At 37.2% G+C, this 25967-nt stretch overlaps 1 protein-coding gene across 1 annotated transcript in view; it reads right to left on the bottom strand.

Moving 5' to 3' along the window:
* Positions 1-25967, bottom strand: part of VWDE (von Willebrand factor D and EGF domains) — a 48303-nt gene that overhangs the window by 6180 nt on the left and 16156 nt on the right. The window contains exons 8-29 of the mRNA XM_068674049.1: positions 25796-25869; positions 23542-23815; positions 21703-21911; positions 20289-21274; positions 18996-19132; positions 15959-16114; positions 14598-14702; positions 14123-14237; positions 12577-12827; positions 12242-12461; positions 11562-11699; positions 10923-10976; positions 8643-9323; positions 8199-8294; positions 8021-8116; positions 5751-5846; positions 4420-4515; positions 3972-4067; positions 3459-3554; positions 3264-3359; positions 1887-1982; positions 1273-1376 (exon numbers count right to left, since the gene is read on the bottom strand). Of these exons, the coding sequence (XP_068530150.1) occupies positions 1273-1376; positions 1887-1982; positions 3264-3359; positions 3459-3554; positions 3972-4067; positions 4420-4515; positions 5751-5846; positions 8021-8116; positions 8199-8294; positions 8643-9323; positions 10923-10976; positions 11562-11699; positions 12242-12461; positions 12577-12827; positions 14123-14237; positions 14598-14702; positions 15959-16114; positions 18996-19132; positions 20289-21274; positions 21703-21911; positions 23542-23815; positions 25796-25869 (4272 nt within the window). The remainder of the gene's footprint in view (positions 1-1272; positions 1377-1886; positions 1983-3263; positions 3360-3458; positions 3555-3971; positions 4068-4419; positions 4516-5750; positions 5847-8020; positions 8117-8198; positions 8295-8642; positions 9324-10922; positions 10977-11561; positions 11700-12241; positions 12462-12576; positions 12828-14122; positions 14238-14597; positions 14703-15958; positions 16115-18995; positions 19133-20288; positions 21275-21702; positions 21912-23541; positions 23816-25795; positions 25870-25967) is intronic.

A 25967-nucleotide genomic window follows, 5' to 3' on the forward strand; every position in this document is an offset into this window, starting at 1 on the left:
GTTTCAATTTCTTAAATATATTTACCCCATCTCTGGCCAATTATCTAATTATCTGATACCTGAACACAAATGTTAATGGCATTATATATGGTACTTGATAAAGCAGAAAGAGGATCTGAACTCCCAGTAGTTTCAACTGGGAGAAATTAAGGCTTAGATGAAAGGAAAACTAGTGCTGTTCCCCCCCCCCCCCTTTTTTTTTTTAAAAAAAAACTTATTCCTCACTTTAAAAAAAATAAATAAATCTGCATATCTAGTAGTCACAGTGTACTGTGTAAGTACTGTAGTAAGGTGAAGTCACACTTCACCTTAAAAGACAGTATGTGGCAAAGGAAGGAAAGAGGGAAAGAATCAGCTATACTCTGATGCAGCAGGAGACCAAAGAACTGAATATTTCTTTTTAAAAAAAAAAAACAAACACAGTGCATGTGTGAACAACGTCATGTAATTAAAGATGGGTGTAAAGGAATAGCACCAGCATGCAGTATGAAAATCAGGTATGTTCCAGCTCCTCCAAGTGAATTCTACTGTCATCAGAAAAATGTCTAAATATGCTGAAATTAAAAGAAGAAGAAAGTGAGATGATGCAGAGAAATGTAGAATGCTTTCTACTTCAAACGTCACAAAGAAGTTGTAATCAAATGTTTAATTAAATAACTTCAGTGAAAGATAGTGCCCAAGCAAAGGAATATAACAGAAAATGACTAGACAAAGCAGAGAAATGGTCATCATTTACTATCATGCAAAAAAAAAAAAAAAGCAAAACTATGCCCAACCTCATACCTGGGGATAATAAATGTTTGCATGAAACAGGGATGAAACGAATGACAGTGTAGTTAATTAGTTAAAAAAAAAAAAAAAAAAAAAAAATCAGAGCTTGATGTCACACAAGCCCACAAGGCAAGCAATTCAGCAATGGGATACTTTTCCCCAAAATGGGGCCAGATTCCAGAAAAGAATGAAAGTCATTATGAAAAGAGTAAATATCAAGTCATCACCTGCAGCAGGAAAAGAGATAATCACCTTAATTAAAAACAAAAGAAATTTACTTTAAGCTTTGGGGAGAATTCTGTAAGCATGAGAGTTCATAAAATACTGGAATAACTCAATAATTTTAGGAACTTTCCCTCACTGGAGATTGAAATGAAAAAATTAGACAAACATGCTTGGTATATTTGGTGCTGCTTCATTGGGTGAGGGCTAAATAATGACTTCCAAGTTTCCACATCTGTGATTACATTACCTGATTACATTACCTTGACATTAACTTACCTGAATTCTCTTCCCACAGAGGAGTCCAGTGTAACCAGGACGACAGGAGCATACGTTAGGTGACACACACTTGCCTCCAAAGAGACATTTCTGACTGCACACAGCTATACCAAGAGAGAGACGGAGCTTTAGTAATGAAAACTTAGTGAAGAAAGTGGCTACGATAACTTCATATTTTGCTAGCATAAAGGAGGTGAGGGCTTGGTAGGTATTTTCACAGCAGAAAGACCCTCAGTGCAAGGAAACCGACAATGCTTTCATGCCTGTCCATTTATATAAAGATACAGATTTAATGTGGGAACATACTAAAAGCATAAGTGTGTGGAGACATAAGTAAGGTGTATTTTAAAGCATCGTTTCAGGCTATTGCAATGCTCTCTTAGGGTTTTTCAGCAGCCTGTGGTGTTAGTAATCCACTGCATACAGCCATGGTCACAGGGAATGTTTGTATTCTTGAGGGCTTCAAAATGGGCACTGGAATATCTACTCTCTGTCCTGCTTTTGGCACAGATTTGGTTTAAAATACAACCAGGGAATAGGACTTCTGGGATTTCTGAAGCATTCTAAAATGTGCTGAAGCAGAAAGAACGATGTGGCCCATACTGTAAACTTACGTGTTTGACACTGGATTCCTTCCCACTGTGGAGGACAATGGCACATGCTTGGTCCAATACATTCCCCTCCATTCTTACATTCCTGAAGACAGATGGCTGCACAAACATCATCACAAAGTTTGGTTATATCCCAAGTTGTTACTTTTACTTATTACATACATTTCAGGTTGCCCAGAAGATGTTGAATGCTTTTCATGCACAAAAGTCACCTCCCCTTCACTGAAAATGTAAGATCAACATGTTATTAAAGTGGGAACCAGAATAAAAAGGCCCACAAAGGCACTGAGATGTTCTGATGCATCACAGACAGCTATAAAAGCTGGATATACTGAATTCAGTTAATGCCACTAAATAGTTTTGCTTTTTTTCCAAATATACATTTCTAAAATCCAAACCTTAGTGGAAGATCTTTTGTCTTCAATTTAATGCAATTTAATTCACAGTGAGTTAATCCATTAATATTTGATCCAAAATTATTTTCCATGACCCATGTTTTCTGCACGTTCTTTCCTGCTTATTAAAGCACAATCTAAAGAACTATTATTTCTCACTTGTTAACTGACTATTTGATGATGAAATCTCTTTTCTACTATGTCCAAGAATATCTAAGCCCTGCCAATATGGGTAATTTTTTTTTTTCAATAAAACTTTCCAAGAATTAAGGAAAATCATGGGAAATGTCTTTTCTTCCACGTCATTAGAGAACTTGCTGGCCACATCAATATCTGAGCCTCAGGTGGGGTACTATGACAGACATTAACATTTTATCTATTGGATTTCTATCATCCATCCTCATGCTGATTTTCATGCAGACTATGCTTTTATTCAAGCTGCCACATTTTATTTATGTGCCATCAATAACTTCATTAAGATACAATGTGAACCACAGCTGTGCTAGCATCAGTCTTATTTCTACCTTTCTTATAGAGTTTATGGCCATTGCCTCTTCTATTCCACTTATTTCCCACTACGTTCCCAGTTTTCCAGTGTTTCACTGTACTTCTCTTTCTATATTTGATTCTATTACCTACAGTACAAATTGAAATTCTTTCATTTCATTGACCTAGCTCTCTGCTGTTGTATGTATTCAGAAATACAGATGCTTCTTATTTAGACAAGAATCGAGAAAGAAACAAATATTATACGCTATGCAAGAGTTAAAAAGATATTTTGGTCTCATGATTTGGACTAAGGGCTGCATGGTATTATTAGTTCCCTATCCAAAATTTTATTGCAAAGTTATAGACCATTATTTTCCAATGTATGTATATTTAAGAGTTCTTTGGCACTAACTTCTTATTATCTGCGTGGACAAAGTGGTCCTTTAATCATGTATTACATTTAAGGTGGGGTTCTCCTTGTAACTACAGTACTTACGTGTGTTACATCTTTTTCCTCCCCACCCTGAAGGACAAGAACAAACGTTTGGCCCTACACATCTTCCTCCGTTCATGCACCTTGGTTCACAGATACCTTGAAGTCAAAAACAGTTGCTGTTTAATACATTTAATGGTTTACAGAATAATTTATCAGTTATTTTCAGACCCTGGAAGGATTTCAACACTGGCTTACTTTTTTCACATCTTCTGCCTGTGTAGCCATCTGGACAAGCACAGACATTGTTTCTCATGCAATGACCACTGTTCTTACAGGGTGGGCTGCAGACAGCTAAAAGATACAGAAGAGAAAGCCTGTGGTTTGCATTTTGTTTGCCTTTGTAATATACTTGTAGGAAACAACAGTGCAACAATAAAATGCAGATAGTTTATATAGATCTTCAGAACTATCAGGCCTGTCTAATAAAAATCATACTGATGGCCATCAAAAACAAATACGGAATAAAATAAGGAGGTGTCATGGTTGTGTATGCATACACAAGTAAGCAGACTACATAATGTACAATACAGCAGGTCAACTGGTTAACACTGCTCGAGAGTTGAGCGCAAGACACAGAAGGCAATTTAAAGAAAAAGACATCTGTTTTGCACCACTTTTCAGGTATGTGACTAGATTATGAATTCTGTGTCTTAAGCTAACAATGTTTTCTCATAGATTTAATTGCAGCTAATAGGAAAAAAAGATTACCATTCTGACACTGGGCACCAAAGAATCCACGTGGACAGAGGCAAACATCTGGCTTAGTACAGGAGCCACCGTTAAGACACACAGGGTCACACATTGCTGCACAAACAGGGTGAGGAGGAGTAAAAAGTATGACAACAAAATGAAGTCTATAAGATACCTGTTTCTGTTACAAGGATTCAGGTTAAATACCTCAGATAAGTGCACATTACTCTGTCAACTTAAAATTTCTACGCAACCTTTGGGATCAGTACTAGATTTCTTAGAGCTGCAGAACTAACATGCAGAGATGAGACATGCAGGAGCTCCCCAGCAGTCAGCAGCCATCCAGTGCTGCTGTCTGAGCCACATGGTTCCAAATTTCAAACTATGAAGAGTGTTCTGCATACATTCTCCCAGGACTGTGGAATGTGCAGGAGTCCACAGTGTTACCTGTGTTATCCTGTGTTACCTGTACTGCATGTAGGTCCGTACCATCCAGGTTTACACTGGCAGGTGTCTGGAGCAAGACATTCACCACCATTTTCACAGTGCCTGTTGCAAACCACTGCCATCCATCCAAGTAGAAAAGGAAAACGATTAAAAAAAAAAAAAAAAAAAAAAAAAAAGTAAATATGCTACAGCTTTACGCTTAATTCATTTTTGAGTTCTTTCCCAGATACTATAACTGGAAATTACATACAATTCCACTATTCCACAATTCCAGAGGAATTACTGAACAGATTGACCCAGTCTCTAAGCTCACACTAGGAGTATATGACACATCCTTACACATAATTATCCGCTATCCAGCTGGTTTTATTCAGTGTTAAAACCCTAAACAAACCTAGGAAAACAATATCCAAGACTAAGATATGTTCAGATTACACTATGGATTTGATGAGCACCAAGGAAGGTTACTCAAGTGTCCGTTACTTCAGCAAGTGTAGCTGCATGGATAGAGCAACACAAGACTAACAGGCAAAGACATTAAATTATCAGGGCTGTGGAAAACCATGAATCATTTTTTTTCAGGACAACGTCTCTTTAGTCTTACCTAACAGACTATTTTTGTGTCACAATTGAAACCAAAATAAGGAAAAGTGAGAGTGCAGAATCCTGGGATTTGAGGAAAAGACAAACAAAACTCTTTCAAATAAAAGGTAAGTAATGCAGTAGCTCATTCAGGTGAATTATATACAAACAGCATGACTAAATTTGGAGTCTCTGAATTATATAAATTACCAGTATGAAATCTACCCCAAATCTGGGATTGCCAAATTGTAGCATGTAGAATTTAGTATATAAAAGATGACTGGTGTGATACTAATTTCAATTTTTCAGCTACAATCACAACAAGTTCTCCAATTTTCATGCCAGCTCAAAAAAGACCCCACAATGTGCTTCTTAATTCAGTTTTCTGGTATCACAGTTTTTCTGATCTGCCATTCACTGATACTAGCTTCTGGACATATCTCAGCAATTAATCAATTTAAAATTAATCATCTGTTGTGACGGTAGGCGTCTCATGCTTCACAAGCTCAATGTTTCCATGTTCCTGTTCCCTAAATTAAAAAACATTTTCAATTCTTATAGCGCATTATGTTTTTAAAAAGTTATAGATGAATACTAGCTAATAAATATTCATAAAGCCCATGTTTGGTAGCCTTCGAAGGGGCACAGTTTTACATTATTTGCTAGCATTAAACTAAGCACGTCAAAAATATTAACCATAATTTGCTTTGTTGTTCCCAAAGAACAGGAGAAGTGTTTTGTATTTTTCACTTATGCTTTTTCACTTACGTGTATCACATCTTGGTCCCACAAAACCATATGGGCAGGTACAGAGGTTTCTGGCCAAGCACGTGCCTCCATTTTTACAGGGTGGTTTACAATGTGCTGCAGATACAGAATTATGCTGTTCAAGAAACTGCCTCTAAGAAGACGCATGGATTGGTTATGCTTTAGCAAAAGGGAAATGTTAATAGTTGACAGTGAGAAAAGAACTGGAAACAAAGGAACATACATAATGTTTTATGACAAGAACGAACAATGAGAATGTAATTCCAACAGAGTACACAGAGTCCCAACATCGGTGGTCATCCCAAAGAAAGGAAATATGAGACACATTCCAGACAGGACCTTAGTCTTCCCAGTTTGGGGGAGTGTTTAACTTAAAGGCGTCTGCAGTCACTGGTGAACTTTTCTAGTTGCCGTGAAACTAAACCTGGTTACCATCTTTATGTAACTGCACGTTACCATAAATACTGCAGAAAAAAATACTAAGATTAAACCTTTATTATGGTAGAGGTTTAAGGAAATGTATACCACAAATCCACCAAAGAAAAAGCTGGGGAAGCTCAGAAGTTAGATGTGCCCAGAATTACAGTTAAAATGAACAAATAGTCATTAAAAAAATAATAAATAAATAAATGTTGGGAGAGAGGAGTTAGAAGCAGCCCTGCAGCCCCCGTGGTCAATGGAAAAGGAGGGCAGGAGGTGCCCCAGGCACAGAGCAGCAGTTCCCCTGCAGCCTGTGGAGAGGCCCCTGGTGGAGCAGGCTGTCCCCCTGCAGCCCATGGGTCCCACATGGAGCAGATCTCCATGCTGCAGCCTGTGGAGAGGCCCCTGGTGGAGCAGGCTGTCCCCCTGCAGCCCATGGGTCCCACATGGAGCAGATCTCCATGCTGCAGCCTGTGGAGGAGCCCCCAGTGGAGCAGGTGGATGTGGCCTGGAGAAGACTGTGGCCCATGGAGAGCCCCCACAGGAGCAGGCCCCAGGCCGGAGCTGCAACCCATAGAGAGGAGCCCATGCAGGAGCAGGGGGTCTGGGGGGACCAATGCTGGAGCAGTTTGCTACTGATGGATGGACCCCATGGTACAGAGCCATTTGGGAGCAGTTCTTCAAGAGCTGCTGCCTGTGTGGGCTGGGGCAGTCCACACAGGATCAGTTCGGGAAGGACGGCATCCCCACGTGGAGCAAGGGCAGAGAGTGACTGTGAAGGAGTGGTGGAGATGAAGCATCAGGGGCTGACCACAGCCCCCATTCCCCATTGCCCTTCACTGCATGGGGAGAGAAAGGGGGAGGAAGGTAGAAGAGGGTGGATGGGGGGGAAAGGTGGTTTTAGTTTGCCTTTAGTTCTCACTGTTCTTGATTGTTATTAGCAATAGACAATAAATTACATACATCTCCATATGCTGGATCTGTTTTGTCTGTGACGGTAACTGATGAGTTATCTCCCTGCCCTTATCTCAATCCCTGAGCCCTCTTCCATCTATTTTCTTTCTCTCTTCCTTGGAGGAGTGAGAGGGGTTGTCATTGAGTTTAAGCTGCCCGGTGGTGTGAAACCACCACAGGGTGTCACCCTTACATGCCATTAGGAGCTCTTCCTAAGAGGATTTGGAACACTTGTACTGAGAGAAATATATCACAAGTAAGCAAAGTGGATCACCACCTGAAGACAACTGGTATTGTCTATACAGTCAGTAGAGAGAAGACAGTATTTACATACAGGTATTTCAAAATTATTCTTCACTGAATTATAAAGAATTCAGAGGGTTGTTTGAGACATCATTTTGTATTCTTATCCAAATCCTCAAAGAGATAGAGATTTGTATGTGTCAATGCCTAAGTGAAGATGTCTAGCTTAGAGGGACTGGATTTTTGCTGTAGGTCATTGTCTGCTGGGAAAGCACATACATGCACATGAAAGTGAGGTGTGAAAGCCTTCGTTTTCCTAAAAGGTGCTGAAAGGGTGAAGTGGAGAAAGGCAACTCTGAACAAATGTCCAGTGGATAAAGCATAGTAAATTTGCTTACTCAGAAGTGAGTAATAAATAAAAAACAACCAAACAGTTTTTTCATGATTTTTAGATTAGCATTGTACTGAAGGAGCTAGAGGTTAAATCAAAATATGGTACTTTGCTGTCATAACTTACTATAAATATAGGAATCTCTGTTAAAGGAAAACTAAAATTAACACACATCTTTCCTGTTAGAATGCACAGTTACAGAAGTCATTTACAGTACCCTTTGGATATTTATTCATTCAAGAGTAGAAAATATTTTGTTTACCTTCCTCACAAGTGGAGCCACTGTATCCTGATAGACATTCACAGACATTGGGCTTAATGCACTTCCCATGGTTTTTGCAATCAGGTCTGCATAGAGCTGTGCAAAATCAACAACAATCTTGAAATCATTAATTCATTGATACAAGTTACCACAGGCTAAATCAAAATATCATACTCACCAGTCTGACAGTTATAACCAGCATAACCAGGTTTGCATTTGCAAATATTGGGTGCCACACACTCCATATTTTTGCCACATATTTGTCTACATATTGCTGAAAGGTAATTAAGAGAACAATGGAAGGAATAAGGAAACAGACGGTGGCATTTCAGCATAACTGTGTCTTGCCTAGCAAGGTAAACATATCACATACAATCAGTTATGTCCCTTCCTGTACGTGAGGAGCCTAAGGTACATTAGAAAAATATTAAGTGCATCCATACAACTAATAGCCTGTAAGCTATGCCAATGTCAATATGCAGAAATTAGGAAATTCAATGCTATTTGCATTTCAGTGATCACAGAGTAACAATGAACTTTCAGGTTAAAAGAGATCATGAGATCCTTCTTCAGAAAAAAGAAAAAAAGAAAAAAAAACATTTGGTACAGTTATTTGCAATACCTCGGCAAGTGAAGCCATCTCCATAGTAACCATAAGGACAACGACCACATTTGACATTTCCATCCTGACTTGGCTCACAAGGTACTCCAGGAAAACAGGGTAAATCAGCACAGGTGACTGCTTTAGGAACTGTGATTTCATCAGCATCTTCAGGAAGTATTTTTGGTGAGACAGTCACTTTAACAAGAACAACAGGTAAAGGACTTGCTTTATGCTTGGCTAACAGGTACTGAACCCTGTGAGCATTTCTGCCTCTGAACACCTTGTTTGGCAAAGAAAGCTCTTTGCTTGTATCTATTGTGCTGCTAAAAGAAGCCTTCTTGTGAGTCTCAGAATAACTGTAGTGCTCAACTTCTGCCCTTGTTTTCTTCTCAGGTGATAAAGCATGGCTCCTTGATGAAGTGGTCACCACAGTGTTTACTAAGGAACTCCCTTCTGTGTTAGAAAGGTGACTGTTGGTGGTGCTGAGAGCATGAGCAACGTTTCCAGTACCAGCTGGTTGTACAGAAGCACTTCTCTGCGAATTAAATGACTTCCAAGAGGTGACTGTTTTTACTGTGTAGGAAGGTGGAGTGCTTCTACTGGCCATTTCTGTAGAAATAAATCTCTCAGGGACATCTGTAGAATTGGGAATATAGCTTGAGATGCTGAAAACCTTGTCAAAGGATGACTGTTGAAAACCTACAGGATATTAGAAATAAAGGAGAAGAAAAATACAGAAATATGACAGGACTTATTTCATTCAAGGGTGGGGAACATCTGAGCAGAAAAACATACAACACATTTATTATGTGCTTCAGGAAGCCTATCTTCCTTTGTGCTACACCAGAATACATATACTCAGTAGAACATAACTAATTGCTGGCATAATTAGAGTAGATGAAGGTACTCTGGCTACCTCCTTTCCCACACTCACCATGGCCTTTTCATGGATGGAAGATAAGGAGAAAGCACCACATGTATGAGGCACGCAGCTAGGGGCAATAAAGAGCTTTACTGTCAGAGCAAATTGCCGGGACCATATATTGCTACCACCCAGATAACTGCAACAGAGAGCTTAAACAGAAGATACTGCTTGTTGTTCACCCGTGTATCTAAGTGCAGGCAATAAACCTAGAGTCTAGAAGCAGATATTTAGTCACAAAAAATACTTACATACACTTATACTTACTGATGCATTATCAACAGTATTTACATGAATAATCCATCTCCTTTTAGCAAAAGTATTAAACATTACTTTATCAGTTTAATTATTTCAGAGAACTCTGAGAATTCTCCAAACTTTTTTCTTCACTTTTGTAAAGGTTTTTATTACTGGGATGTTACAAGTGTTTTATAAGTGACAGGGATGGACTTAGCCTTTTCTTTGACAGTAGTGTAAAATGAATGAGATGGGCCCCTTGTTCTGCCCAGGAAAAGAGGGTGTTTTGGTGGATTGTGGAAAGGAATGTGGCATTGTAATTATTATCATATAATTAATTATATGGGCTTTTAGCATTATGGGTCTGAGCAGGAATTGAGTTGGAGGAGATTGTTCAACCTAACCTAAGATTTGTCCCTAACCCCAGTTTGAACAGTATTAGAAAACTGTCAACAAAAAGTTAAACTTCCTCAAATCTTATTGCGAAGTGCTATTTCTATGATCTATTTATTTATTTATTTTTATTTGCTGAAAAGTAAAAACCGATTTTGCAGTTGATAAAGAATTATCCAGCACTGGAAATTAGTGAGAGAACATTCCTCGTGCCCTGCTAACATGCCAGTGATAAAGGGAAAAGACACCCAATGAGAATTCCCTGTGAATAAAGCCCCAGCAGGCACAGATCTGGAAATGCCAGCAAGAGCATTTACAGAATTTGGAATTAAGGACATCCATTTGCCATATCCTTCACCTTTCTTTTGAGTTGAAGTATGAAAATGGCATTCAACATAATGCCGTAAACTTTTGCTTATCTCATATAACAGATGTCCCTATCCCCATGTTACCTATTGTATGTCTGTGGTTAGTCACAAAAACAAAAGGCAACAGAAAGAATGTCATACATCACCCTGTCAATGAAATGACTTGACAGACCTAAGGGATTTGTTGATATTGACATTTCAGTGTCATTTGTAAGATCAGAAATAGGAATGCAACACCAAGTAATTAATTAAATTAAAACTGAGAAATAAAAGTGAGTAAAATAAAACTTACTCAAGCCTTTAATTTTCCAGCTATATTCTTATCAGTATGAATCAGAAATTTCACTATTTTCATTAAAAAAAAATCACCTTTATTACCTTCAACTTCTCCTGTGGAATCCTTTCTTTCAGCAGAAATGTCTTCAAAGGTTTCTAAAAACAACAGATGAGGAGGAACGGTAATAGTCACTTTTGTTTCAACAGCAAATAAATTGCAAAGCTTTAGTACATAAAATAACCCAAAATTTAGAAAGCAGGTGAAGAGTAAAAATTGTTGAAGGTTTTCAGTTGAGTGTTTTAAAAATACAAGTTATTCAGGACTTGCTCAATAGACAGAAAATAAATGTTTCGGCACCTTATTTTGCAACTGTCTTGCTTTGAATAAACAGTTCTATGTTAAACAGTCTTAGGAAAGTGTTTTGTCAACAACTACTCATATTATGAAAATAATGCAGAAAAAAAAATACATCACATGCCATTCTAGTTTTAGATAAACATTTTTGGATATTTTGCAGCTATTTTTTTCTAATCTCCTGAAAAAAAAGGTTTTACTATGTGACCCACTGCCTTCCAATGTCATGAACAACTGAAATTTGATCCCAGCAGTCAACAGTCAGAGAAAGAATCATTTTTTTTTGCCAGTTACTGAGCATTTCTAAGTTACTCAGAATATATAGCACAACCAAAGATATTTTACAGTCAGATAATAGCATTCTTCTGAAAAATAGATCATTTTACCGTAACAGGACTTCCCATCTCCATGTAGGTTATTTGGGCATGGACCACAATAATAAGAACCAAAAGTGTTGAAGCAAAATACTCCAGGAAAGCAAGGACTGGAAAGGCATTCATCTACATCATCCTGACAATTTTTACCTGCATTCAAATACATACTTTCATGATATTGTTACCAGACTTTGACAATATGTCTATAAGTGATAAAAACACAGTGTATGCAGATGATGAACACAAAAAAGTGTATCTATTAAGTACATCAAAGTATTTCAGTACATCTACTGTGTACAGATGACTAGGTTTGCTATGCATGTTTTTCCATCATATGCCAAATATCTTGCTTATTAAGCAAAATGAAGAGGATGGGCTCTGTGAACTGTTTTATCTGCAGGCATGGGAGAAACCACACTGTAACCAAACCCACCACTCCTATTTCACCATGTTCACCAGAGGAAAACATGGAAAATTTGCTCTCATAATCACTTGTTCTTTCACTATAATCTACCATTGCATTCATGCAAGAAAAATCTTGAAGTATATCATAAATCACAAGACTTTAAAATTTCTTCATAGAAACAGTAAGCTCTTTTCAATCAAAAAATTAAAAATAATCAGACATGAAATTAAAAACTCCTATTTATCACTAAGTGTGATAAATGTGTGTAAATAAAGTAGTAGTTTACCTTGAAGTTCAGGTGGACATTCACAGTAATAGCTGTTTATTCCATCCACACATCTGCCAATACCACACTGGTTAAGTTTACAGTCATCAGTATTCACTTGACAGAGATCACCTTCAAATCCAGCCACACACACACAGAGGTATCTTCCACTTCCAGGTGGGAAATTAATGTTTGTCACACATGAGCCATTATTTAGGCAATCACACGATTTTACCCTGACCTACAAGACATGCCCAATAAGACAGTTTTCTCTTTTTATGAACTACCAATGACTTTGTAATTAGGTATTGTAAACATCTTACTAGCATGTGTCTTTTTACTATAAAATTAATTACCTCTATTTCTACCTTAGTCTCCGCATTGCAGTCATCTGTCAAAGAAAATGTTAATTTATGGGGATTCTTTGACACAGCTTTCCACAACAGGAGACCTGATGGGGAAAGACTGGCACCTTCAGGACCAGACTCCAATGTGAAAAGAATAGCAGAGCCCTCTGGATCTGAAGCCAAGAACTGATATACAAAGTCTTCTCCATAAAAAGTCTGCAGCATATCCTGAAAAGTTTCAAGCTCTGGAGGTTGGTTGTCTGTAACAAAAGAGATATTTTCCCCTTTAAGCAACATACTTATAAAAATAAAAAATGAACATAAACTTCTGTTAAGAAAGTCATATGTGATTATTTCTATAAATTCTAATATTATTTGAAAGGCACAGCAAAAAGAGTAGACATTTTCATTATAGATGTGACAACATTAATTAACAAAAAATTACTTTATTCAAGGGCTTGTAAAAATGCATTGCATCTACACACAAAAAGAACTGGGATTTTATTGAAATTAAACACTGTTTTAACTATGAAGACTTACAGTTTGCAGATCAAAGTACAGAAAGCCATGAAACTCAGAGTTGATTGGTGTTTTTGTTAATAAAGGAACAGACATTGTTAAGCACTACTTGGGAACGGGCTGAAGTTTCAACCACACAGCTTACTCACTTCAGAGCTCTAAAGACACCAGGTGAAAATAAGCAGGCAAAACCACCAACACCAGTACAAGGTCAGTGAAAGATCAGGAAAGGTCAGGGAACTGAGGAGAAGCAGGAGCCGGGGGAGAGTGTAGGTTTTGCAGCTGGGATGTAGGAAGGGGATTAAGATTATTAAATTAAGGTTTCCAGTGAAGTGACCTGTTTTACATTCTTCTCCCATTTCTGACTTTGGTAATACTGAATTATAGTCTAGGGATCTAACATGGAAATCCCTTGATTCCCCAGCTGCTGCAGGAGTTCACATTTCATTCTTTTGGAACAAGGATATAGCTACCTTCTTTCACTATGAGTTTTCACATAAGGTGATATGAAAAGAATAGCTCTAAGCAGGAGGATGGAGTTGATAGTATCCTGAGACCCCTTCTAGTCTGAATTTTCCTATGACAAAATTCTTCATATGTAGGCTATCCATTCAAATAATGAAAAAAATAACACTGAAGAACATGTATCTGATTGTTGGAAAGTATCTTTTATTCCTAAATGTTGAAGATAAACATTTGTGGACATAGCTGTTCCAAAAATCAAAAGACGGTAGCCGGCTAATTAGGCTTAAAGAGCTGTTAAATTTCAGCAGTTGAATAGTAGTAAAAAGGGCAAAAAACAAAACACAAATTGACAAGACTAGTCTAGAAAAGAAAACATCTTTTTCAGAAATTAGGAGAAATGTAAGATGAAAACCAAGATCAAATCACAAGAAAAAATAGTGCCTTATCTAAAACTCTTAAGTAGTTAAACTCAAAATTTCAGTACTTCCACAGATTTTGAAACTTCTTAGTTTCAAAACTTCTTGGTACTTAAAAAAAAAAAAAAAAAAAAAAACAGCTATTTAGAACTTACTTTCAACAACTGACCACGTTAACCTTGAGATGTCAGGTCTGCACAGTAAGCAAGGGCTGGTTGGATTTGTGTCACCTTCACCATAACAGAGTCCATCTATGTTGCATGTTTTCTCCTTTTATAGAAATGACAATGTGATTCATTAATTGTTGTCAAACAGTAAATCACAGAAGCACAGGATTTGTATTTGTAATTTTTTTAAGTGTCAAATAAAATCTAATCTATCTTACATTTCCACTACTGTTAGAACTAAACAACTGACAGAATGATTTTATTTGGTATTATATAGAGTTTGTGGGTTTTTTTTTGTTTGTTCTTGTTTGTTTGTTCAAAAATTGCTCTACCTGAGCTTCTCTTTCTGTATTTTTTATTTCTGTGAAAAGAAAAAAAAATCCTGCTGTAAACAGGGTATGATTTTTTTCTATCTGAAGAGATGCATATTTTCATACTAAACACAGAATAATGGCATATATACCTTTAGCGTACATAACCCAGATTCCTGTGATTCACATGTCTGACAGGCTCCATCATATATAATCATTGTTTTAGAGTTGCTATAAATGAATCCGTCATTAGAAATCTGCAAGATGTAGAGTGAAAATGGATTAACCCATATAGGTATCAACATGTCACCAGCACAGATTGCTAGCATGGGATTCAACTCAGTGATAGACATTACATTTATCTTTTTAAACTCTCACAGTAGCAGAAATCTAATCAATCCTGTCAGTAAGTCAAGGCAGATACTTAACTGACCACAGATCTGTGTTTACATTATGGTAGACCGAATAATTTCTAGGCTCTGTTGACCTTATTGAGTCAAGATGTCTACCTCTAACAGACACTTGTGCATGCACAGAATCACAGAATCACAGAATTTCTAGGTTGGAAGAGACCTCAAGATCATCGAGTCCAACCTCTGACCTAACACTAACAGTCCCCACTAAACCATATCCCTAAGCTCTACATCTAAACGTCTTTTGAAGACTTCCAGGGATGGTGACTCCACCACCTCCCTGGGCAGCCCGTTCCAGTGCCTAACAACCCTTTCAGTAAAGAAATTCTTCCTAACATCTAACCTAAAACTCCCCTGGCGTAACTTTAGCCCATTCCCCCTCGTCCTGTCACCAGGCACATGGGAGAACAGACCAACCCCCACCTCGCTACAGCCTCCTTTAATGTACTTATACAGAGCAATAAGGTCACCCCTGAGCCTCCTCTTCTCTAGGCTGAACAAGCCCAGCTCCTTCAGCCGCTCCTCATAGGACTTGCTCTCCAGGCCCCTCACCAGCTTCGTCGCCCTTCTTTGGACCCGCTCAAGCACCTCGATGTCCTTCTTGTAGCGAGGGGCCCAAAACTGAACACAGTACTCGAGGTGCGGCCTCACCAGAGCCGAGTACAGGGGGAGTACAGGCAGACTGGGCTCAACTAATTTCTTCCATAAACATGTCTGACATAATTTGATATGCACAGAAGGCTCTTGCCTTCTGCTCTTGAATGATGTGTGCCTCTGTAGATTCTAGGTCATATCTACCCCTTTAGAGTGGACAGTTCCCTTGCAGGACTTCACTCTCAAATGGCACTCAATGTTTAAGCTTAGGTGACAAAAATGAGACCACAAGTTAAAGCAAAATGAGTTCTACCCACAGTACCATTAAAGAAAAGAGAGCATCTATGGAATATATTTTTATCTTTACAGATATTAACAGATATTTATATATATATATTAAAAATTATTAAATATAAATATTATAAATATTATCAGATATTTTTATATATTAAAATATATATTTTTTATCTTATCTGTAAGTGAATATTTGAAATTTCTACAACTACCTTTATTTGCCACCAGGCAATGGGTTTATCATCAACCAGATCCATGGCATCAGACTGCTGGCCATCATTTGGTAACTGGCAGTCAACGGTCCTGGCATTTTGGAAGGCAGCTGACATAGTTAGAGGTTCTCCAGGAATCCATTGGCTATCACTATACTAAATTTTAGGACAGAGAATCTGTTTTTCAGTGAAATGCAATATGAAAATATTTTTAATCAGGAAAAAACAAACAAACAAATAAATAAAATAAATAAATAAAAGTATTGCGTAGTGTTTCAATGTGTCTACTATCTCTGGATTAGAATGTTGTGGGAAATATTAAATGCCAATTTTTTTTCTCACAACTAGATTTCTAGCCTGTTCTTGTGGGAGAAGAGGCTGAGAAGTCTTCCCTGGTGCATGGTACTTGGCATGGCCTTACTGAAGAAGAGGAGTGCTTGCATCTGGAGATTAACGGGAGGGTGATCCTCTAGTAGCACTAATCCACTGTATCAGTGCCTTTATCCCTCTCCATCCCTGCTCCCAGGAGAGGACAAGCTTTAGTAAAATCAACCAATGAGGTTTTGGCAGGGCTCCGCTATAATTTTAGGTGCCAGGCGATACTGGCAGTTAGCCACTGAACCCCTGCACAAGCCAATAGATTACACCATTAATCCCTGTAGACTTCTAAATTACAGCGAGGGCAAGTCATCCACATCTTGAGAGACCAAGATAACAAAATAGGGATGGTAATATTTGATTGAAGTATTGATTGCAATAGGAAGCAGGGTAAAGCATATTGAAAATACTTAGGCAGACTAAGAATCAAGAGAACAGCAAGTTCAAAATTCTTTTGAGCTTAACTAGGTTTTACAGTGCTGGCTACTTTTTTCAGTTTGGAAGCAATTGAGACATTTACTTAATCCCTATCCTGAAATGGGAAACATGGCCTTGCATTTTTACTAACAGAAAAATAGTCCCATACAAAAAATAAAAAACCTGAAAAGACATGAACTATTGCTGTTCAAACCAATCTTTTTTTCTTTCATCCTATACTGAGTTAAGAAATTCATGGCAAGGGTGACTTAAAAATGTAACAACTCAATATTTCTAAGTAGGTGTTTCTGAAAGCATTTAACCTTCAAAATATGATGCAGTCTTTTCCTACAGAAACCTTTTGTTATTAGCTGGAAGCACATTCAGATATTTTTTTCAGAAACATATTAACCATACAAAAAAAAAAAAAAAAAAAAGAAAGAAAAAAATTTCTACGTAAATAAGAAAAAACTAAACCTGTATTTTTATTTTGGGGGTTTAAACGCACTCTTATCCTGTACAAAATCTAAGAAAATTCTGGATCTGTGTAATTATAGGCTCCTTGGCCATGTTCTACCCAAACCCCTACCAAGAAACATACATTACTTCATCTCTGAGGTATTCCAATACAGACTTCTCTGAATCCCCTCTTTTAGCATCATGAATGCACAAGGCCTACATCCTTTCTAACATGGTAGGCCAGTCCATGGACAATGGATTTGATTTAATCTTTCAAAAGTGAAAATATTAAAAATGATTATTTCAGTGTGTATTGGCTCTAAATTCTGCCAAAATGCTTCTTCTGTGAAATTTTGATCATTTAAGTTTATCTCAAAATACAAGGAGTTCCATACTGTTGTGACTCCACTGGCATTTGCATAAAACCATCATTACGTGAGCCTGAAAATTAAAAAACAAACCACCTTTCTGTGGTATTTTCAAGAAACAAAACAAAACAAAATACCTCCCAGCCTCTTCCTTAATTTCAGATAATATCAGTGTTGTTCACTTTCTAACCTGGCTCTTGACAGTAAGAAGATCATCAATAAAAGTGATTAACTAGGAGGTTTGGCTAGTTAGGAACCAAGTATTCTACCACAAAGAACGTTATACCAGAGTATCTCGCCATGAGTTAAGACTGAGACATTTCAAGCTGTGACAAGTGAACTCCCAATAATTGTCTCACTGTGAGCGTGGTCTAAAAGTCTTTTAACCTAATGGAGTGTAAACGTACTCTCAACTTTCTCATTTCAAGCCAACTTGCAAATGAGTGAATACATATTGTGCTAAGGAAAAAAAAAATCTATAGCCCATATTACTTAATCTTTCAAATACAACTTTAAATAACTTCAGTATCCACTACCTAAGGAAAGATGTTTTTTTTCTGTGTCAGGGACAGAAGTTTCCCGTTGAATGTTTCTCCTTTTGCCATCCCCTCCCCCAGTACGTCACATCAGTGAAATCTGGTTTTACTTGGAAGCTTTTTGCTTTTTTATTCTCATGTCTAACATGATGTAAAAACTTGTAATTACAGATTGTTCATTTCAGGCTAACACTTGTAAACAGCTTGTAATTTTCCCTTGGGCAAATTCTGAGTAACAGCATTCTGTCTGTACAGACTCCTCTTACTTTGCAGTGCAGTATTCTTAATCTCATGTTCAAACCTGGGGTATAGAACCAACATATTATTAAATAGCCATGGCATTCTACCCCAGGGAAATGGACAACACATCAAAAATGTCTTTCCCTTTTTGTAACAGATTTATTATGTTTATAACAGGGCTATTTTGAGCATTAGATTTGAGACAGAAATCTAGTAATGTCTTTAACCTTGCTGTCCTTTTTCAAAGAAGTGGTACTTCACTTTCTCTCCGTAAGCACTTAATAAAAGAAAAAAAAAGAAAAAAGAAAAAAAAAAAGAAAAATGAACAACAATGTACTGGTAATGTACTGGTTGCTACTAATAGGTCTGCCCTTGCCCTTTCCTGATGGATAGCTGCTGTATGCTGTTATCTCCCTCTTAGCTGCTGAACATTCCCATTATGTTTCCTATTTCTCTTATCATTGAGGAAATAGCAATCTTGCAAAGACTTGAGTGTCTGCTGCAAAGTATTCAGTGCTTCTGCTTTTAGTTTCTACTAAAGCATTAGGTTGTACACACAAATGATTAGTAGATGTCAGACAGTTTTTGCTCATTTGCTGAGAAGTTTAAACATAATTGTTACCGTACAATGAGATCTACCTGCAACTTGATAATTTCACACTTCAGACTTGATGACTCCCTGAAGCCATGTCCAAAAACTCTCACTGATGTGCAGTCATACTGTCGAATATCACATAGCCCAGCATTTTCCAGTTCCGTAATTTCTGGAGCCTGGTCTTCAAAGTAGAGGTTATAAAATGAAGGTAAATATATTGAACTCATTCATATGCATTTACTTTAAGCAGTATGTTTCTTTATCTATCTAACTTAGTAAACTATGTGAACAATAAAACCTGGAAATGGTTGATGAAAGGTACAAACAGAAACATTTTGTGTTGTTAAAATGAGTTTTAGCTTTAAAGCTAGACTTTTTCTCTTCTCTTGGAACTTCAGTATCATAAAGCAGAAAAAACATTCATGCCATAATATACACTTGTGAATAAGTGGGTTGTTTTTTCATCTACGGTTCTTACATCACACTTGCAGTATAAAATATAATTGAAACTCAGACTCTAATAAGAATTGGAAAGACTAGAATTATACAGTAATTTATAATCGGAATTTTTTGTTTAAATATCAAAAAAAAAAACATCGCAGGTAGAGGTTAGTTCATGAACTAAACTTACAAAAATTAGAATATTCAGATTTTTTTGGAAGTAAAATTAACTTATTTGATTTAAAGGGGAAGCTAATATTTATTTTTATTACCCTCTTCTTTTTTCCACTTCTTTTTAGAAGTGGAAATAGGATACTAAAACAAAAATGCTATTGCAAAACAAAATATTTTTTTTTATTTGAAAGTGTTGCACATTTTCTAGTACTTCTCGTATTTTTATAGTGTAGCTGCTTACCTGCATTTTCAATCACTCTCTTTTTTTACTGAAAAAACCCTGCCCATCTCTATTTGCTATACCTCTTTCTTCACCATCAATTCTGTTTCCACCACATTTAACAGTTAGCTTACAGACATATAGCCACCAAAAACATCCCACTTGCAGTTAATAAACAGGACCGCAGGAGTATACATCAGATCTTTCTTGAAGAAGGCAGCATGCGGAAACACGGTAATCTCTTGAGGCAGTACTCTGGATTGCAAACTGAGTCGTAATTTTTTAAAATCTGACACACCAGAAACTAAGCCCACGTTTTGCCCTTGGGAAACAAGAAGGCTGAATAGAGAACAATAACGGCTGTATTAAATTGGAACTAGACTGCTGAACACAGTCCCACGATAGGGGGACTGCCAGTGTATAAAAAGCAGGAGAGAAAGGCAGCAAGATGTTGTACAAATATGGAAAATGTTAAGGAGATCTCATTGCTTTTCCCACTTACCAGATAGTATGCTGCAGTCATATGAACCATAGCCTTTAAAGCAGGCACAACCCCAGTCTGTACATTCTCCATTACCACTACAGAGACTGGGACATTTCAGTGCAATAAGTAGGTTCTCAATAGAACCTTGAAGCTCCTGTTGGTTGTCATTTATTTCTTCTAAAACTCGCTTTTCACATTCATTCTCTAGAAGAGCTAAAGAAGCTTCTGCCCATCTGAGGTCATCTTTAAGCAGCAAATCTTTAATACACATACTGATTGCATCTTCTATTCGCCTGCCAAGAAGGCCACCACAAGATCTTCCTATACTGGAATTGGCTATTGCTTGCTGGCACAGTCCCAAAGCTCTAGACTCAGTGAGCCCAGAAGGTGTGGGCCAAGAAGGAAGAAACTTCTGGTCTGTGTCAGTGGCATGGTCCTCTGGGAAAAAGTACCTGTAGCCCTCCAAGTCTGTTTGGCTAAGACGTTGGAATAGAAATACTGGATGATATTCATAATAATTTTGGCGCTTCCCTCTACTTGTAATAGATTGACTTTCCTGAAGATTACTACTGTAACTGGGAGAAATTATTTTCATTCCTGATCTTGAAGTTTCTTCTCTTGCTGCACCAGAACTGACCTGTGAGGTTGCAGACACACGTGTGTTTACTAATAAAGTTTTGTGAAGTATGGTTCGATTATCCTCCCTCTGCAGAAGTGTAGAGGAATCCATTTCATGTGCAGGTGAACGTTTCTTTAAGCCTCTGACAAGCTCAACAGAACTGAGATACTCAGCAGTGACATCCAGTCCTGGTATCAAAGAAAGAAATCTTCCATTTTCACTTTCTTTGCAAGACAGAGAAAGTTCTGATTTAGAGAGTGCCTCTAGTTTATTCACTGATTGATATAATCCAGCAACTTCAAGTGTGCAGTCACAAAAGGCTGTTTTCCTAGAATATGGTAAAGAAGGTGGTATCCTGTCAAACAAGCTATCTCCTGGTGGAATTCTACAGAAGAAACAAAAAGAAGAATCTGTATCTCAATTTCCTTGACCATTTTTTTTCCTCATAAAGAATCAGAGCTTGTTTTACTTTTTGTTGTTTCATACTTCTACAGGATTGATTACAGAATCTGCAATATACAGCTATGATTATGGACCCCAGTTAAATCACAAAACCCATAAGAATAACTTTAATAAAATAGTTTAGGAAAACAGATCTTTTCTGATATTTCGTTCAAAACCTGCTCAAACTAATCTTACATCACACTTAGTATGTAAATACTAATTTGGCACTTCAGTCTGGATTTACTCTGATTTTAACTTAAAAAGTTGGAAGGATTTTTTTTTTTTAATTTCAACAAGTTTTTAAACAGCACAAGGGCAAAGCTGAACCAAAACCGATGATGTTTGATTGAAACAGAAGTGTTTTGTTACCTCCATTCCTTAATAAAAGAAAAAGGAGCATTAGAATTGTTTGGGATTTCCACCCCACTGGCAGTGTGATAGTCATTCTCTGCAATTCCGTCAAAGGTGCCACAGAGTCCCATTGTATTTCTGTAATCTGAACTGGGTGCCCGAAGTGTTATGCTCATCCCCCATTCACTCACATCAGCACGAACAAAAGCTCCAGAAGAAAACAAAACCTAAAAAGAGATTGATGATATCATTGTGAGAAGCATGACTTTTAAGTTACCTAATAAAATCAAGTATGTTTGTTGCCAAGGAACAATTTGCAAAGCCAGCCATACCAAGTTATCCCATTAAATTTTGGCTCTAACTATTCTAAATCTGACAAATTTTGTTGTTTCTTCTTCTAGAGAAATGCTGTAAATGCAAATCCAATGCATCTCAGTCTTAGCAAGCAGCTAGATGGTGCACTACAGGTCAATAAGCTTCATCCATCATTATCAGATATACTGTAGAAGGTCAATGACTACAAAACTACAGGGAATCAAGGATCAGCTGGGCAAAGAAAAAAAGGCCACTCGCTCTTCAGATGTAAAGGGATAATTCTGGTAACGTGAATTGACTTTTGGGGAGCACCTTTCTCACTTTCTTTGTGTCAGCTACATGATTCTCTGTGTTAGTAGCTTAAAATAGAATAACTTTCTACCTGCAGATGCAACCCTATGTGTTCTAGACAGCCTAGAGTAGTCTCAAATATTCATTATTTTATTCTACAATGCTCAGTAATTCTTCTTGATCAGGAGAAATATTACTATCTTGAAAATAAACTGAGAATTGAAATTTTTAATTTACTAATCTAAAGAATTAAAAACACAATTCAGATACATTTTTACTCACAGGAAAAAAAAAAAAAAAAAAGAGAGAATAAAAAGCTGATGAGTGTTGTGCCAAAGGAGAAGATGCTCTTTTCCACATAAAGGAGAAAGAAACACTAATCATTCATGGAAATCCATGGAGAATTGTATGGCTGTTATGAGGATTTAAACTTCCAAGTTGAAATGCTGTTTCTATTATTAATGGTGCACAAACCTCAGTAAGTCACTTAATTTTTCTGTTTCTCAGTATTTTTACCTCTAAAACATAAGAAATTGTATTTCTCCATTGTCTAATGATATCTTAATATTTAAAATCTGAAGTCTTCAGATAACAGCTAAATATTTAAAGTATTCTTATGCTAATAGCCAAATCTACATTGAAAAGGCATATCTGTTTTTATGGCTTGCTTTCCAGACCAACAGAAGGATTAAGAGCAATTCAGTGTTTCATTTTAAAATTCTGCTTTGTTTCAAACTCAGTAGAGTCCTATGGCAATTTTATACAAAAGAAAAGCTACGGGGAATTATAAAAGCAAACATGGATGTTTTATCTGAGGGCCAAACTCTGTAGAGAAACCACCTACACTTCCAATTCTGTGGATGTCACCTGGCATACTTCATTATGTGCCTACACTATCTTCCCATATGATACTGGTGTAAGCAAACAGCACACAGAAATCCCATTTCAGAAAATTAGAACTGCTAAATAAGTGCATATTAGATCAGAAAACTGCACTGTCCACACAAAGGCCATATATTGTGACTGACAACACTGTTCCAGAAAGGTGTGCACATTGACACATCCTTGCTTTTGAGGACACTGTCCATCACTTACAAGCAAAACATTGGCTAAAGGACTATGATCATAAAATAAACATTATGCTATTGCTTAGTTGCAGAAACTAAAGAATGTTTTAGTTCTGAAGTTGGTGTGAACTGGTAAAAATAATTGCTGAAGTAACTGTTACCTTCATAAGCAATATTTACTTACTGTTACTTTCCTTCCTAGGTAAGATTCAGTGATTCTGACATGGCTTCCTGTTGTGTCTCTACTTATTATGGATAAGTGTGGCTGTGACTCATGTAGCTGACCACTGCACATGTCAAATGCAATTATATCACTCCCTTCTTTGGCTACAAAGCCACAGTTACAGGATGCTGGATAGTGAAGACTTCCACAGTCCCACTGGCGAACATGAACTTCAAAATCTCGAGACATGCTCTTAGAGAGAACAAATGTTCCTGTTTTAAAATTGTCATAGAGTCTGGAATCAAAAGAAAAGCATGTGATGTCACTTTGGTTATAAAACAGTATTACCATGTGTCAGAAACTTTACCTTAAATCAGATTTATATCAGATTTATAGTATTTGGTGGGCTTTGATACCACAATTCATTTTCATGCGTCGGAAAAAAAAAAAAAAGAAAAAAAAGTTCAGCCCACAAAACAATGCACAACTTTGTTCCGAACAAACACCATTGTATCTCCTGTGAAGCTCTAAATCAAAAATTTCAAACCTGTTCTACAGCAGAAAAAGAAGGAAGTAAAGAAGGGTCACAAGTGGAGTATATGTAGACAATGTTTGCAAATGGAAATGTAACCATAAAGCCACTTTGATTCTTTGATGCTTTTTAATTGTGCTTATGCATACCTTAAAAGGGAATCACAGGTGCTTCTCACTCTTTATGTTACTGTTGCAATGCACCCAGACAGAAAGAGCAAGACGCTTAACTGTGTGCATGTGGGGGTCAGGTGCAGAAGATTGAACAAGTACCCTTGAAAAAATGATTTAGAAAGTCACATACTTTTTAAAAGGTCTGCTTTATTAAGATGGAGATGGGGAATGAGTATTCCCAAAGATTTGAAAATGATTTAAGATGAAAACCATAAATAGTCACTTCCATTTTTTCCCCTTAGGGTTAGCCATCTGTTCCCTGAAGCAAGGTTAGAATAGCCAATTTAATGATTCAGTGGTGAGAAGGAGGAAAAAAAATAAGAAAGGAAAGGAACAACAAAGAAAAAAACTTTTGCAGCAAGTTTAACAGCCTCTTGGCTATAAATGGCATTTGATAGTTAATTGCAAGATGGTGATTTGCTTTCTGTTTAAAGGCCCAGCAGACAAACTGCAGATGGCCACCTTGCTGGGACTGCACGAGATTACCTGTGATTCAGTAGGGACAGCTCCCTTTCTATTTGTTTCCCCAGTTTGTAAAATAAATTAGCAACACTGTTTATCATTAAAAATAAAGTTCCTTCCCCGAAGCCCCATGCTTCCAGCAAGAACATATCACAGTAAATCACCGCTTCACAAGAAAGCTTGATCACAATGCACTGAATGTTAAAATGCCCACTGAAGGCATCCCTATAATTTCTACTGAAGAAAGAGCTGCAAATCTGCATTACTCCTCTGACTTTATTATTAGTATGAGTCACAGTGCTATCAGAGCAGCCATTACAACCTGTCTTTTCCATTCCTTTATCAAATTCACAAGAAGAACCATGCTGTGGGCTGAACACCCTTATTTGGAGGCAATACGTCTTCTTCCTCTCACCCTGTCACTTGAAGACATGCCTCTGTTGAGCAGGGAATACACAAGTCCCTCAGATGGAAGCTGTAGTTGTTTTGATTCCTTCCATGCATTTGAAACACTTAGAAAGACAGAAGCATACCAAAACCATGCCAGCTGTGGCTAAGGAAGCTGTCTTCACTTTGGAAAGAAGGTTTAGTGATGTGCAAGTGACAGCAGTGAATAAATTGCTGTCAATGCCATTAATGAACCTAGCACTATGTTATACAGACAGTAGATAGCTTCTAGCAACTTGATCCTTACAGGAATTCAGATACTTACACCATAAATATGGAAACTATGCTGCAGACTGAAAACACTTTTGCATTAGAACAGTTTTGCCTAATTTTATCATTGTTCATACTTAATGATATTTCCATCTTTCATATTCAGACTGTACAGCCACCATTCTTCTCATGGTATACTCCTCTGAAAAAGGAAATAGTTCACTTGCTTCCCCTTTTTGGCACAACCTAAATCTTATATTTTGAAATATAAATATTACAAACATACTAGCAAGCTTTAACTAACAGAAGCATGTTTATCATTACTGTCCAAGAAAGAGTTTAAAACACACAGCACAATTACAGAAAACTACAGTTTGCATCACCAGAATAGATTAAAACAGAACAACAAAAAAAAAAATCTTGAAATTAAGAGCAACAATCCAGTGATTACCTTCCATCAAATGTAATTATATGAGGGTCAGTAAATGAGTAACAGTAGGCAGTTGGTAGATCCTTCACTGTAATCTTCAAAACAAAGAAGCACATAGTTAAGTCATGTCAGGTTAAGACATAAACAGACTCAGGCACATAAATTAATATCATGAGACAAGTAACTTTGTAAT

The sequence above is a fragment of the Anas acuta genome, chromosome 2 (genome assembly GCF_963932015.1).
Source record: "Anas acuta chromosome 2, bAnaAcu1.1, whole genome shotgun sequence".
In the NCBI taxonomy this organism is placed as follows: Eukaryota; Metazoa; Chordata; class Aves; order Anseriformes; family Anatidae; genus Anas; species Anas acuta.